We start from the raw sequence: 16,621 nt of genomic DNA, 5'->3' as shown, positions 1-16,621 counted from the left end.
CTTCAACGGAGTCTATGAAATCCAATGTAAGAAAATCTTAATGAAAGTGATGGCTGGAATTCTGAGGGTCTGAGTTTTACATTAATAAATAACCAGCATTTCAACAGGTAAGTAAACTCAGGATGGCAGAGCATGGTGTGGGCTTTTTCGGATGGGGTTGGTTTCCCGTTGAAGGTACTATCCAGCCCCAGAATAGACACAGTACCTAATCCAGACCACCTGCTTCCTGGTGATCAAGTTCAAGTTCCCACAGAATGTGTCTGATGTCTCCCCAGGCAGCTGAGCCGGGCCACGTGCTCCCCCAGCTCTTTCCCTAAAAGGACACTGACAGGCAAACCATTGCCCTCTCACAGCCAGGAAGGAGTGACTTCAAAAGGAAATAAGGCCTTTGTATCTTAGCTGAAAATCAGTAATGATAAGATGCAAGAGGCAGAGGGCAAGTCTGAGTAGATGCATCATGAGTTGGGCCCTGTTTCCCAAGGAGTCACATACTGATACTTGGCTCTGCTCACTGATTCACTGGAGGGCTTTGGAAGCAATCAGACCATGCGAAGCAAGCTGAAGACATTCCAGGCTTTATACTCAGAAGCTGCAAGCCTCCGGCCAGAATGGGCTCTTTTAGCCTGTAAACATGAACACAGCAGAGCCTATATTTAACTTATGACACATCTTAAGATGAGGAAAGGATGGGGAATTGTGTCCCTATTTCCTCCCAACAGCATGACCCCATTCACATAGAATCCCTAAGGTTTCTACATGGAATAGGAAGAGGATTTTTTCTCTCTCTTAAGGGACTCACTGGCAGCATATCCTTCAAAGCTATCCAATAAGCCCACTTGAGGGCCCTTCTAGGCTCATGGAAGGAGAAAAGTTGTCTCTAAGCGGAAAAGAGAGTGAAGAATACGCGAAAGCCAGCAAAGAGGTCTTAGACACTCTCCCCTCCGCGCTGTGGAGCCAGAGACTCTTGGGAGACCCCAAGAGACCTTTCCGGTGTGCAGCTCATGACACGGGATGCTGAACGTACACCGGGCAAGGGCCTGGTGTGGTATGTGGCCCCCAGCCACCCTCAGGACAAGCAGGCAGGCTGTGACTCGGGGCCATGGGGAAGGCATGCTGGTATTTCTCCACTTTGATGCTGAATCAGAGCAAAATTAGTGGTTCTTTTTTTTTTAAAAGATTTTATTTATTTATTTGACAGAAAGAGACAGACAGCGAGAGAGGGAACACAAGCAGGCGGAGTGGGAGAGGAAGAAGCAGGCTTCCAGCAGAGGAGCCCAATGTGGGGCTCGATCCCAGGGATCCGGGATCATGCCCTGAGCCGAAGGCAGACGCTTAATGACTGAGCCACCCAGGCACCCCCAAAATTAGTGGTTCTTTCCTGGACCTGCACCAGTATTCTTTATTAAAATAAGAAAAAAGCCTTGGAAATTTTGTTTTAATTCATCACCACTTAGAGATAGCTTTCTATGCTGTGATCCTTCCCCACATGAGGGCAAGGCCAATATAGCATTGAACAAAGGGGACAGACTCGGCTCCTAGCTCTGCTGTGTTGAAACCTCAATTTCCACATCTGGGAAATAGGTAGAGTAGCACTGAATCCAAAGACTCACTTAAGATTTAAAGGAGGTGTCATGTATGGAATGCTTGGCACAGTGCCTGGCAGAAAGCCAATAATATTTGTCGCTTACGAGTGGTAGTGACTGTTACGATGTTCATGATGGTGCCAATCAAGAAGAGAGAGCAGAAAAGGAAGTCCAAGTGCCAGCTTTGACCAGTTGTCAGGTTTTCTGGAGGGCAAACCAGCTTTCCATCCTGCTACCTAAACCCCCCTTTCCCCTTTTAGGGCCCTGTCCCCGCACCCCGCCTCAGACTATATGCCCTATGCCCCCACACCACACCATTCCTTGGGGACATCTCACACTCTTGACCTACCTCCGCCCACCCAGGCTCGCATTCTTTTATTATACAGCTCTCTGCTTGGAACCAGGTAACTGACAGAAAGATGGTATTAATGATTAACAGAGACTTCATTGTTTTCTCCCAGATATAGCGCATTCATGGTTAATTTCCCAAAGGCTCCTGATAGAGATTTCTCAATCCACCATGAGTTTGAAAGGAAGATGGTTTTAATCAGAGCTGTTCTTGAGACTCTTGAAATCAAGCCCTCAAGTGCTGACCTTCTTAAAGCAAGTTGAGAGCATTCCCTTATATTAAAGAAATCTCAGGCTCCTTGAATTTGTTCATGTTTAAGCGACTGTTAGATTGAGATTTTTTTGGTAACATCTTTGGGCTCAGTTTTCCTCATCTGAAAAATAGGTATATAACATAGATCCATTTTCTATTTCTTAAGCATCTCTTACCCTAAATGAGTGAACACAAGATAAATCAGCAAGAAGGGAGGACAGAGAGTGTGTAGTTGTGTTGACTGGGGTTAGAAAAAAAAGGAGTAGGTAAAAAATCTTTAAAAAAAAAAAGGGGGGGTGCTAGTTGGTTAAGCATCTGCCTCTAGCTCAGGTTATGATCTCAGGGTCCTAGAGTCGACCCCTGCATTGGCTCCTTGCTCAGCGGGGAGTCTGCTTCTCCCTCTTCCTCTGCGCCTTCACGCACCCCCCATCCCCCTGCTCGTGCATGCCCTCTCTCTCTCAGATAAATAAATAAAATATTTTAAAAAAAAAGGAGTAGGTAGATTTAATACTATCTTTAATCATGACTTGAGCCGAACTTAGCAGTTTTAGAACCATGTTAACAAATCTGTCTGCATATTAGAATTAACTGGAAGTTATTTCTAAGGAAAAAAGTTCTTACACTCCACCCCCCAAAATTCTGATTCAATTGGCAGGGGGTGAGATTTGAGCGTCCGAATTTTTAAAAAATCCCCTTCAGGTAATTCTGTAGTGCAGCCAAGACTGAGAAGCACCATCTCAAAACAGCATCAGTAATATAAAGTAGGCGGAAAATGGCATCCTATTAGCCAAGCTTTGGTTGTGAGCAAGAGGTGGGGCTGGAGCTCTATTCCAGAAGCACTCAGCAAGAGATGGTCAGTCGGTTTCACCTTGTGGCCATGGCCTGGGGGAAAGAACCCATGGATTAGTCAAGAATCACTAGATAGCCGGCTAGAGGACCTGGAAAGTCCCCTACCTTTAACCCTCTTCCACATTGTTGTGTGAGGACTGGCAGTTCAGCTTGTCCTCAGGCGTCAGTTTCCCTATCCATTAAACGAACAGATTAGATTAGATAAGTTCAAGGGTGTTTTCCAGTGCTGTCGTTCTATGATTCTGAGATCATTTTCGAGCATCAGAGGAAAGATGCAGCTGTGCGTTGGTGCTCTCTGCTCTTTCCCGGGAATGAGTAAATGAATTCACCCCGGGAAGCCTGCTGCCCCACGGGCCCTCCAGCTCCAGCTCTGCTGCCGGCCAAACGCCAGCCTGGCCTCCTCCAGCAGGAGCGAGACCTCCATCCTCGGGCCCTCGTCCAGCAGGATGAGAGCTTGTGTGCAGATCTTGTAGAGGCAGCTCATTTGAATTGCAGGGGCGGCCTCTCAGTGATCTCTCTGCTCCGCAGCAAGCGCACTGCCTGACCACTGATGGTATCTGCAAAGGAAGTGGTGGAATGTGGAAGTTTGCACGACGTCAGCGTGCGCACATCCTCCTATCTTGGGCCCCGGGAGCCCGTCCAACAGCTGCTGTGCCATGGTGTTCCTCGTCCGCCCGTCTGGGCAGCCTCGAGCTGCCTCGGAGTCCCCTGCTTTGTGCATTTAAAAATGGAATGGGCTGCTGAGCAGGGCTGAAGGAATCGATCAGAACCACAGCAAAAAGCTTTGGTGCTTATATCCTCTGCACAAGCTCTACGTGGGGAACGTCACACTCCAGGCCTCAAACTGTGACCAAAATTCCGTGCAAGGGAATTGCTGCGGTCTGCGTGTTCGCGCCCCCACCCCCAGTCCATAAGTAGAAATTCCAAGCCCGGGAGATGACAGCTTTAGGAGGCATCTAGGTCATTACGGTGGAGCCCTCATCAACGGGATCAGTGACAGAAAAGAAACACTGCAGAGATCTCGAGCCCCTCCACCATGCGGGGACACACTAAGAAGTCTGCAAGCCCGAAGGTGGCCCTCACTCGACCCTGCTCCCAGACTTCCAGCATCTGGAACTGTGAGAAATAAATACCTGTTGTCAGAAGGCACCAGTCTGTGGTATTTTGTTAGAGCTGCCCAAACGGACAAAGACAGGAATCTTCTCAGCCAGTCTCCTACTACAAAATGTCCTATCCAGTGCACAGACTTACTGGAAAAACCCTCAGCTCGGCCTCAAACTTGAGAGAAAAGTGGGCTGACATGTGCCAGACTTGAGGCTGTGAGGTAAATGACAAATGTTGGTAGGGAAGAAGGCCAGGGGTTTTGAAGTGCGTGCTGCAGACCTTTTTTAGTGCCTCATTATCTGAGCAGGTGGAAGGGAGGTAAGGTGAAGAGGGGGCGGGTGGCTGGAAAAAGGCAGATTTAGTCGATCTTGCCTCTGGGAGAGCTAAAGGTGGGAGCTAACAGAATGCTGATGACCTAGGTCAGTCTCTGGGAGCTGCTTTCCAAAGACCGGTTTCTTGGTCCCTCTGAGGTCTAGAGCCGCCCTGTCCTCCCCACTCCTGTAGCCTTTGGGGCGCTGAGGCCAGTGGCATCAGACCCCAGATCTTCGCGGGCCCTTCCTTGCACTCACAGGGCCTAGGGTAGACGAACTCCTGTTGCGTGTGTTCTCCTTCCACGGACAGTGGCGCAGGAGGAAGCAGGGCAACTTCAGCCAGCCAGGTCCCCCTCTTGATCATGAAGAGGAATGGACACTCCGGCTTCCGAGGCTGGAGCGGCCACTCTGTTATCTCGTAGTCCTGGTGGAAGGAATAGAACAGGAGGCATCCCCTGACCAGGACGAGCTTGAAATTCAGATGCAGCCCTTCTACTCAGCCTGAGCTCTTGCTCCGAGGCCCAGCGAGGTCTGCAACACCGACCTCCAAACAGAGACCTCAGGTCCTCCTCTTCACACCTTCAAGCAAATGTCCCCTTTAGAGTTATGAAGCCAGCTACTTCCATCCTCAGCTCTGTCTCGGCAGTCAGTGTGAGGAATCTGCCCGTGGCAGAACGACACTCTCATCCGTGTAAATTAGGTATTCGACAAGGGTCTCCATGTTTGCTACTCTGTAATTAGAAAACAAGTAAGCCCCAGGAAATAAAATATCTTATTGCTTTACTTCAAGGATGAGCCAAATCACCCCCTCCCCACCCCCCAGTCTTCTATAAGCGGGTCTCTAAGAGAATGTGCTAGGTTTCGCCCCTGCGCTCCAGCAGTCTGGTGGCTGCAGGGCCTGAGTAGCAGGCCTGAGCCACACTGACCCTCCCGTCTGTACCTTTTGCTCTGTGGGTAATGTGTCATGGCCACAGGCAGGGGGGGAAATAACCAGAGTGACGAAAACAAAGAGAAGAGGAGAAAAAGTGAGAAAACACAAGGAGAAAAAGGAATAATGGAGGAAACACATGCTGGGAAGTCTCAACTCTCACCACGGTGACCATCGATCTCAGACCTCTGAGGAAGCCAGGCGGCTTCAGGAGTCCAAGTAAGTGCGTGGCAGCAATGGGATGATTGTCTGTAAGCCGAGCACGGGTAACGTCTTCTGGGAAATCGGGCCAGTGGCCTCCAGAGCGGACAGCACCTTGGAGAGCATCTATTTATATGTGTTTCGGTCTCATCCTTATTCAATGTCTGTCCCGTGTGTGTTTTAGGATATATATGATACAGCCATGCAGTGGAACATGTATATAATTTATAAGTAAAGAAATCTATTGGGGGGTGTCTGCTCAAGTATTTTCTACTGATGGGGTACATAGTCAAAAGAGCTTGGAGACCACCTAACTCGGACAATGACAAAAACCGTGAAAGACTCCACTCTCCTACCTAGCGAGGCGTGGGGCCTCACCAGGGCCCTCTGCTAGGCTGCCTTCCTGTAGGAGGAGAAGTCAGCTGTCTGCCGGGAGGGCTCCTCTCCCAGCTGCCCTCCAGTGCCTCTGGTCCCTCTCTAGAGTGAAATCACTTGCATTTTGGTGAAACAGAAAAAATATTATCATGACTTTTTCTATCTAAACTCCCCACCCAGCCTCTAAGGAAGTCCCATCATGTTGAGAAGGCCTCTGTTCACAGGCCCACCGTATACAACTGTGGCCATGGAAAGGCAGGTCGGGACTGGAACCCAGGCCAGGCCCTGCTCACCATGCCGTGCGCCCGGAGAGGAGTGTGTCTGCCTCAAGGAAGGGGCACCTTTACTAAGGCTCATAAAGGTTTCTGTAAGCATTACCAACAGCACTGCCTTTTTTTTTTTTTTTTTTGCTTTATTTGAAGAGGCTTTTCTCATCAATTTTGCCTTCATAAATACAAAGTTTATTCTTTCTTTTGTCTTAGTCTAATAATCATCTTGAGTTTCTAGGCCCTGGGGAATGTGCATCATGGAAGGGGGTTACAGAATGGGGCTCTGGTCAGCAGGTGCAGCCCCCCCCCCACCACCACAGCACAGCTCACCACAGGTGAGTACAAGAAAGCTAAATGTCATTTTCTGCCCCTGTGTCTCAAGGACACTGAGAGGCCATCTGACTAAGTGAATTGTTCCACAAAGAGAAAAAAAGAACTAACGCCTCAGTCCAGCCTTGGTGGGGGCCAGCCTGTTGCCAGGGTCCTGGGATGTGTCCTCCTTCAAATGTCTCCATTGGACATAATCACCCAGCCCATGGAAGGTTCCCTTTCACTCGGCCTGAGACGACCGTGGAATAATGCAATCCTCTTGAATACAGCCACAAGGGTCATAGATGTCCCCACATGTCCCTGCTCACCCTCATCTTCCTGCAAATTCCATCGATTTATTTTACTGGGAAAAGTGATGTTCCCCCCCACACAAATGTCTTCTCCCTCCTAGGGAGTAATTTTGCTTTCCAGTCATCAGGTAGCACCGAGAAAGGGAGCATGTTGGGTGGGCCTTGCGGGCTGTCTTCATGGCATACGTGGGCCTCTCAAGCATCGGCCTTGGGTTCTTTCATCGATTTGACAAATTCTTTGACTTCTTCTTCCAGGGCCTTGTTCCTCCTCTCAACATCCTCCCGGGAGCGCTCCATATTGCGGAGACTGATTTCCAAGGCTGCAGATTTCTTCTTCTCCTTCTCCAGTTCTTCATTGAGTCTCACCACCTTGGCCCAGACGTCATAATTTTCCTTCTCAAGGCTACAAGGAAGGAAATAACAGAATGAAAGAACAGGGTATGACGTCTAGACTCTCCCTTCACCCTTGCTCACATGCTCTGTACCTTTTTCTTCCTACATCACAAGTCCTATATCCAGCTTATACCTCCTGTTCTACCCCCCACATGCAGACTTCTCAGTAAAACTGAATTCCCAGGGCATGTCTGAGCCCCTCTTTTGTCATTTAATATGATCTTATGACATCTTTTGTGTTGTCGTTTTTCATGTCATTCTATGTTTTGTATCTTCCGCCAGATAATAAAGTCTTTGAAAAAAGGAACCACTTCTAATATATATATTTTTTCACTTCCACAGCCCCTTGTACATGTCCTGCTCAACAGAAATGTTGACTGAGTGCTGAAGCCTCATATTCCAGAATCCCAACAACCTTCGCACACATAAGTGCCTGCCCACCCTGCTTCCAGGGGGAGGACCGGTGCCTTCTCTTATTAAGGCCCCTTAGGGGTGGAGATTTGGAGAAGTTTGGGAACTGCCCTTTGAGAACAGGGGCCCTGGCTGCCCCACCCTCACTTCAGGTGAAGAATCTATTGGTAAGGGGGAATGAACCACAAGAGACTGTGGACTCTGGGAAACAAACTGAGGGCTTCAGAGGGGAGGGGGGTGGGGGATTGGACTAGGCTGGTGATGGGTAGTAAGGAGGGCACATATTGCATGATGCACTGAGTGTTATATGCAAATAATGAATCATGGAACATTGCATCAAAAACTGGGGATGTACCGTATGGTGACTAATATAACAAAATAAAAATCATTAAAAAAAAATCTGTTGGGTTTCTGAATTCCCGGAAGTTTCCCTGTTACTAGCCCAAATCTTAGTCTGGCCCCAGGTGCTCCCTGCTCTGCCAGGCTGTGCTGCATTAACTCCCAGGAATGAGGGTACAATGCCATTTTTAAGCCCAAAGAGGAAATTTCAGGACTGTGGGGAGATTGCATGATTGGAGATTGGCTTCAGAATTTCATTCTGTGAGGTGCTGCCTCCCTGCCCGGTGCCCCCCTCCCCAACTGGCCTATTTTTTTAATAGAAACTTAAGCTCCCTTTTGAGCCCAGTCTGGCTTCTGTCTTCAGGGGCTTTGGCCCATTCTCTGGGTAACGGCCCCTCTTTGGCCCTTGCCTTCCCCTGCCTATTTCTTCCTACAGCTAAATTAGTCTCATTCCTTCTGGCCCTCTCATTACAAATCCAGTTTTCTTCTCCAAGTTGACTCTTGCTTCCCTCTTGCTTTGGGAGAAATCTCAACTGAGAGACCACTGCTAGATTTTGACCATTGATTCCGGTGGAGAGGTAGAATCTGGGTGGGCTTAGGAGCCTGACTGACCCAGGTTCAAATCCCAGCCCTCCTGAAGATTAGTTGTGTGCCTCCTGAGGAATCTTTTTATACTTCCCAAGCCCCCATTTCTTCCGTAAAATGGGGATGTTATCTATTTTACAGCACTGCTGTGGGGATTACATGAGAGGGTGTGTCTGAAACACAAAGCTCAGAGCAAGCGCTATGGACTGTGAATTCTCCTCTCTCTGCTGAGGATGGAGGACCCCTCTATGGGTGAATTCAGAGGACTTGGTTCCATTCAGGACGGATGGCCCTCCATGGCAGCTGGATCTTTCCCTGTCAATGACATTCCCGTGAGAGTGCACTGGGAAACTTCTCTGGGGCTGCTTCCGTCACAGACAAGATGGCACATCAGTGTTGTAGTCCTACGAATGATTGAGCTCAGGTTCTTAGACAAAGGACCCAATTTTGCTTTTAGATGGGCAGCCCTCTGTGGAGGAAACAAAGAACGAGGGCTCACGAAAGTCTTCCTTTCATGTACCTGAGCCTTAATGGACTGAAAAAGTAGCCATAATTTGAAAACCCCACTAGTTCACATAGTATTACGTCAGGATTAGTGTTCACATGGGCTAAGCCGGATTGAGCTTTACACTCATGAAAAGTCAGTGGTGTGGACAAGATTTTAAGAAAATAGTTTATCTCCCCAAGACAGCACTTTGTGTCCAAACACCTTAAGGATACACATGAAAATTGTGACAATGGCTTCCGCACTAGCCTTCCCTTCACCCCCGGGGGCCTGGCTCAGTGGAAGCCAGTGATTGGGCGAAGTTTTAGTGAAGCAGATGTGAACAGAAGCTCTGCCTCACGCAGGCTTTAAGGTGGCTGGCAAGGCCTCCCGCCCTCGTCTGCCCTCTCCCCTATCGACTATTCCCCACTGCTCCAGCTTACCAACACTCTTCCCATGCACGAACATACTAGACCTGCTCCCTTCCATGCCCTCTGCACTTTTGCTTCTCCTTACCTGGCCTGCTCTTCTCCCATAGGTGGGCCTGACTTATTCCCTCTTCTCTTCAGGCCTTTGCTTTAATGCCACCATCTCAGTGAAGGCTTTCTGATCACCCTATCTAACATAGGAACCCCCTTCTTGAGCCCCCCAACCTCCTGTCCTGCTTTATCTTCCCCATAGCATGTTCCACCATCTGACATGCATATATTTTAAGTAGCCATATATATATTGTCTGTCTGTTCCTGGTAGAAGGAAAGCTCTATAAGCACAGGGACTTCGTCTGCTTTGTTCAGTGCCATTCCCCAGCAGCTGGGATGGTATGTGGCACACAGCAGGTGCTCAATAAATATTTTCAGAAGGGATGAATCACATTAATATGAAAAAAATTTCAAGCTCCTCTTAATTTTTAGAGCACATCGATCCTTAAAGAACCACTGCTTGGAAAGAGTCGCTTAAGCTGCATAAACTACATACTTAGCTTTTCATGAGTTTAACCTAAAACTCAGAGTTTTCACTAATGTAGTCCTCTCATCATTCCCTTTACCCCTTTCCTCAGTTAAGCCCAACTGCTAGAGATTACTGTATTCTCTAAACCCGAGGTTTCGAATATCACTTCTTTGGCAGAGGGGAACAATTTCCCTGTTCCTTCTGAAAATGGAAGCCGAGGGGCTGCCCGAGGCCCCTCTGCAGGTGACTTACTTTTTAATCTGTTCCTCATACATTTGCTTCTGTGTTTCTATTTCCTTTCGCAGCTCCTGGACCACCCTCTGCAAGGATTCAAATTTCTCTTCTCCAGAGTTCTTTTTTCCAGGCCCGGTTTCAGACTGGGGGCTGGCAAGAGCTTCTCTCTTGGAGTCACAAGCGTGGGAAGAGACGGAGGCGGCCTCATCCTCAGGGGTCCCGGGCGGGGCAGGAACATTATCATAGGTGGAAGTCCGCTGGGAGTCGGGACAGGGGGGCACACCTTGAGACATCGTTCTCCTGTGCCCTTCCCCGGCCTTTCCCTCTGAAGAAGGTGACCAGAACTCATTTTTAAAGATCTCCACTTTGCTGCTGTTGGCACCTTGAAATGCTGACGTCAAGAAGCATTTCCGATTGGGGAGCGTCTGAGTCCTTTTTCGTGACTGAAGCTTCCAATCTCCAAGCTTTTCCCTGGGGGCTTTACTGCTCTCTTCCAGACACCCATCGCTCGGCCGTTGTCCAGTGGGGCTGGTCGTGTCTGAGTCGCTGGTCTAGAAAGAAATGGTCACGGATGTCACATGCGTTTTTTCCTGTGTGTCAGGTTCCCAGGATAAGGATTAGCAACTTGAAAGAATCTCCTGGCTGCACACCCATGAAACTCTTAATTACAAGACCATCTCTTAATTCATCACATTATTGATTATCTGTGTGCTGTTTTTTCAAAATGATATTGCACTGAAAGGGAACTAACTCATGCTCTAAAAATCTATTAGTGGTAAGAGAGTCTTAAACTAGGATTCTTTCATAGCTTGAGGATGAGGAGGACTTCCAACTAGAACTCAAAATCCAAAAGCCATAAAATACAAGTTCTATAAATTCAACCTACATGGGTTTCCATGACCCCCCCAAATAAAAAAGAACAAAAATAAAACAGAGAAATCACCATATATAAAATCAAAAAAGAAATGACAAACCGGCAAAAATATCTGCCATACATATCACAGACAACGAGCTACTCTCTCATGTATAAAGTTCATACAAATTGAGAAGAAAAAGACCAACAAAAATATGGACAAAGGACAGGACCAGACAGTCCACAGAGGAAAAGAAAAATGCAATGAGCCCTTACACATAAGAAAAGATGTTCAGCTTCTCTCATTATTAAAGAAACCCAAACCCAAATTAAAATTACTGAAATATCAGGGTGCCGGGGTGGCTCAGTCGGTTAATGTCCAACTCTTGATTTCGGCTCAGGTCCTGATCTCAGGGTCCTGAGATCAAGCCCCACCTGGGCTCCATGTCCAGCTTAAGATTCTCTCTCCCACTCCCTCTGTCGGCCCAGCCCCCTCACATACACACTTATGTGCTCACTCTCTCTCAAAATAAATAAATAAATAAAAATAAATTAGTGAAATATCAGTTTTCACCTATCAGATAAGACACCTTCCCAAATTTGAAAACACATTTTGCTAGTGAAACTGTAATGAAACAGGCTCTTTTGGGCATTGCTGGTGGAAGTACAAAACGGCACAACCTCTATTTGACAATTTTAGTAAAAATTACACACAAATCTACTTACCCTCTGACTCAGCAATCCCAATTCTGGGAATTTACCCCAGAAATACATCTACCTGAGTATAAAATGAAGCATGGTCAAGGTTATTCACTGCAGCCTTGTTTGTTGTACAAAGGAATGAAAACAACCTCGTCAGATGAGAGGCCTGTCCATGTATTGACATAAAAAGGTCTCCAAGATATATTCTTAAATGGAAAAATGTAAGATAAAGAGTAGCATGTGGGTATGTGTGTGTGCATGTGCACGCCGTGTGTGTGTGTGTGTGTTTAGAGAGAGAGCAAGAGAATTTTACCGTGTAAAAAAATAAATAATTTACATTCATATCTGTTTATATTTGCATAAAGAAACACTGGACGGGTAAGTATGAAACTAATAAAGGCGGGGAAGGATGGGGTGGATGGAGATAGCAGGATTTCTCAATGTATATCTTTTTCTCATTTTAATTTTTTTGAACCATGTATATATATTTTTAAATTAAAAAGAAAAAAAAAGAAGAAAAAGAACGAGCCCTAAAATCAGAAAATCAAGGCTCAAGCTCTCCTTCTAATCACTCTAGCTAATCACCTGCTTCCACAACTCCACCTGGAATCAGAAGCACTGGGGCCTCCAGGTGAGGACTAGAGCTAAACCTCATTCTGTAGCATCCTAGTGCTGCCACCTTGGGCCAGCTGGTCAACCTCCCTGAGCCTCAGCTCCTGAACGATAAAACGTGGACGACAAATTCTGCCCGGTTATGGTGAGGACCCCAGAGGCGACTTAAGTTTCCCAGCACAGTGCCTGACCGTAGCTGCCAAAATAAATAGTAGAAACCTGTCAAATAACCATAACGATGTCTACTCTCAAGGACCGCGAATAAGATTTCATTATATGAAGTATGAAAATTTCTGAATATTAATTTAATTTGAGAGTGTTGGTAAAATGTATTGTGTACAGACATCACCTAAGAAAAATCATAACCACTACCACTACTTACCTTTTTTTCAATACTTTCTTAATTATCCTCAGGACTAACAGTACTATAGACAACTTACATTACTGGGTCAACCAGAAATTTTAAATTCATCTCTTGGTCACACACAAAGAATCAAGCTGCTACATAAAGTTCATGTTTTTTTAAATATTTGTCTCTATAAATATATAAAAATACTTGAGCTTTGTAAATTACTGGCCTCAACTAGTCTACATTTCAGAGGTTGCAGAGTTTTTTGACATTGGGAACGTGAGCCCCAACCCTTGAGTACAAATGAGGGGGGTGACATTGCTGATACAGCTTATCAGGGAATGAGAAATATTACATGAACACATCACATACTCTGAGAAAGAAATCACGTTTCACGGGTTAGCAGGAAACCAGTTGTCTCTGGACTTTCACCCGGAATTTTCAACAACTCTCACTCAAACACTTACAATGTGATACATAATTTCCTCTATTGAACTTTCCTGGACTGTGTTCGGAAAGGCTTCCCTATTAGAGTGGCTTTAGTGAGGACTCCCATTGCTCAGTCATTAGGAGACTGGCACATGTGTCACTAACCCCACCTCCAGGATGCCAACAGAGATTAGATTTTGAAAGAAGCCAGGCTTTCAAGATGCATTCCAATGGGTCTGTACCATCTGTGCCCACTGTCGTGGCATCATCTAAAACTCCTCAAATTGACACCCTAGACGAGCTCCTACATGGAATGACTCGGACTAAAGGAAGAGTCAGATGGAAGGAAGAAGGTTCTCTGCATCTTACCGTGTTACTGAAGCTATCTGTCCTAGAAATTGGAGGGTCTTCCGTGGCATCCCAGCCCACAGAGCTTCGAGCTACTGGAGGTTTCTTAGGGTCATTTTTCTGAGCAGGGGGTGACAGGGGTACATCCTTGGACTTGGGGAAGAGAACTTCATGGTCTCTGATCATCATGGTCATCACTCTTTGGATTTGAGGAGTCCCTGAAAGAAGAAAGAGATCTGTAGAGCTGGACCATGGCAAGAGGTGGGCAGTCCTCAGGATCTCCACCCATGGGATGTCTCTAAACTTGGCTCTAAAACCACAGGGCCCAAAAGGACCTCATTTTGCTTCTCATGGGACCCTTCTAAATTGCTTGAGGTAGGAGATTTGTGGTGAAAGAGAAGGGAGAGAAGAAGGATATGGGAGTGGGGTGAAAGAGGGTTATTTTCAGCCCATACAGTCCTGTGGGTCAGTCTTGATCAGAAAATAGGCAATACAATAGTAGAGAAAATGAAGACATCTTTCTCCCCTGATACGGTCCTCAGTATGTCATCTGATCTCTTATTGCACGCATAGTAAATATGTGCCAGGCATACTGCTTTTCCAAATCCATGGCAGACATCAGTACTCTATGCCAGGACTTTTGCTCACTGAACCAAAACACAGCCACAGAAGCCTTTTCAACACAACTTTATAAGTAACCTTTTCTTATGAGTTGTCTTATAAAATTAAACTTGCTTTCTCCACTTTCTTGCAAACTTGCTTTCTCTGGCTAAGAGTATTCAAAAGTCATAAAAGACTAAGAAATACTGTTTTTTGCTAGCTTATTGTACTGTGTGACCATCGGGTCAATTTTTAACCTCTCTGCTCTGCTGTGATCTGGAAAATGGACATAACTTCTGCCTTGCTCCTTTCACAGGGCTATTCCACAGTTGGGGCAAGGTAACCAATGGAAAATGCTTGGCAAATTGCAATGCACTTTGGTAGCTAGGTAATTGCTGTCACTTCCTCTGCACCTGCCTTCCCCACAGGACCAGCTGTACCTCTCATGATCACAGCAGGGTCTTCGACTTTCGACCGGATGAGATTCACACCAATCACGGTAGCCAGGTTATCCACGCTCATCTTGTTAACACCACAGTTGAGCTGGATTTCATGTAGGAACCTGTGGGCAGCCAGGAAATCCCATAGTAGGAAATAGGAAGTTGCCAGAAGGTACACTTCCAGGTACCAATGAGATCTCAGAGATGGATCCCATCTCCTTCCTTCTAGTCTCAGGAATGGGCCCACATGAGTTTAGCTTCACCCTGAAAGATTCAAGATCAAGGAGGAAGAGAAACCAGGAGGGGTCTGCCATGCTGCTGGGGGTGGTGTGGGGGCTTGGAATAGGGCACCCCTTCAGCAGGAGGTAGGTTCCGGTTCAGGGAGCTAAGAGGAAACCAGAAAAACTCAAATGGGTATGTGACTACCCCTCATCCCGACTTTAGAGGCTTATCTCTCGGACTCTCAGCACTCATCCCACCCAAGTTTCCAGAGACGGAAACTTTATCATGAGGAGATGTCACAGAAGGGAATCCATGGTGCCTCTTTGCTCTCATCCTCCAATTATAGTACCCAGCGCCCCAAATTTTCAGTGGGTGCTCAACAACTCAGCAATGAATTTTTACTATAATTCCACCCATTGGAGACATGTACCTCTCAGCTTCCTTATAAACACACACACACACACACACACACACACACACACACACAGAGAAAAAGAAAACTGAAAATACCAGTGAAGGAACTTCTAAATACATTCTCCAAAACCCATTTTTAAATGGATAGGCTGAAGCAACTTAAAATTCCAAATACATAGAAATTATCAAATAAATGGTGATGTTTTCAAATGAGGAAACATTATGGAATATTACAGAGTTATTTATAATCCTATTTTATGACATAGGGAAATGCTCACAATATAATATTAAGCCAAAACCAGCAGGATGCAAATATATACAAAAATTGTTCCCCTATATTTATACTGATGTATGTAAAGATCTTTCATAGAAATTCAAAAAACATCCAGAAGGAAACATGACCAAGCAGTAATAGTGATTTTTGCTGAGTGGGGACATTGTGTATTTTTATTATGTTATGTTAGTCACCACATCCTTAGTGTTTGATGTAGTATTCCATGATTCATTGTTTGCGTATAACACCCAGTGCTCCATGCAATACGTGCCCTCTTAATACCCATTGTGTATTCTTCTTATTTTTTTTATAGTATGTTGTATTTTCCTGGTTTCCACATCAAGCATGTATCACTTTTACAACATGGAAACTACAACAAATTATTTTTTAAAAAGAAGATAAATTTCAGCTCTGTCTGGCAGAGATCCAGGCTCCCAGCTCAGACAAGACCTGGGTCAATCTAAATGTTACATGGTGCCATGAATGTCTCCAGGCCACTAAGTTATGGCCCCAGAGTTGAGAAGGTGGGAGATCATTCTAGAAACATCGTAAGGATTCTGGGTGTTACTGCATGTCCCAGGACTCTGGGCAGTGCGGGGGCAGGCCTGAGGGAGGAAGCATGTTCACTTTGCATGCCAATCAGACTTTCAGTGGATCCTTTAAATTATCCTGCGGATAAAGGGAACTAATTCAGTGCTGTGTGAATACAGCTGACTTTCCCAAGGTCTGACCAGAAGCTCTGAGTTCACAGAGACACTGTTTCCTCCTCTAACCAGGGGCTGCTTTCTGATGCGGCTGGAAACTGATGCTGGGGACTCTTACCTGCATGTGTAGCTCAGGAGATTATAGTTGTCTCGCGGAAGGATGGACAGCTGCTTCACCAACTCCTGCTGAGCCTGGGAAGAGATTTTACACCGTAAACGAGCCTGCTCATTCCTCGGCAATGAGACTCTGGAACGTAGGGAACATGATCGGTGATCTGTGCAGAGCAGCACAGGCACTCACTCCTGTTGCCACAGTTTTTGTGTTTTTTTTAAAAAAGCTTTTTACTTTGAAATAATTATAAATTCACAGGAAGCTGCAAGAAATAGTATGGAGAGTCTCACAGGGTTTTTTTACAGCACATTTTTTTAATTTGTCTCT

At 46.2% G+C, this 16,621-nt stretch overlaps 1 protein-coding gene across 6 annotated transcripts in view; it reads right to left on the bottom strand.

The window, feature by feature from the left end:
• Nucleotides 1-6,343: 6,343 nt before the first annotated feature.
• The window catches only part of ARHGAP25 (Rho GTPase activating protein 25), an 84,173-nt gene continuing 73,895 nt past the window's right edge, over nt 6,344-16,621 (bottom strand). For all 6 annotated transcript variants that reach the window (XM_034659241.1, XM_034659243.1, XM_034659244.1 and 3 more), the window contains 5 exons: nt 16,301-16,374; nt 14,569-14,690; nt 13,550-13,746; nt 10,254-10,786; nt 6,344-7,244 (listed from right to left, as the gene is read on the bottom strand). In XM_034659241.1, coding sequence (XP_034515132.1) covers nt 7,037-7,244; nt 10,254-10,786; nt 13,550-13,746; nt 14,569-14,690; nt 16,301-16,374 — 1,134 coding nt within the window. In that variant the 3' untranslated portion in view covers nt 6,344-7,036. The remainder of the gene's footprint in view (nt 7,245-10,253; nt 10,787-13,549; nt 13,747-14,568; nt 14,691-16,300; nt 16,375-16,621) is intronic.

Source organism: Ailuropoda melanoleuca, chromosome 4 (assembly GCF_002007445.2).
Source record: "Ailuropoda melanoleuca isolate Jingjing chromosome 4, ASM200744v2, whole genome shotgun sequence".
NCBI lineage: Eukaryota > Metazoa > Chordata > Mammalia > Carnivora > Ursidae > Ailuropoda > Ailuropoda melanoleuca.
Note: the sequence above shows the minus strand (reverse complement) of the source record. Positions and strands in the feature narration are given on the sequence as shown.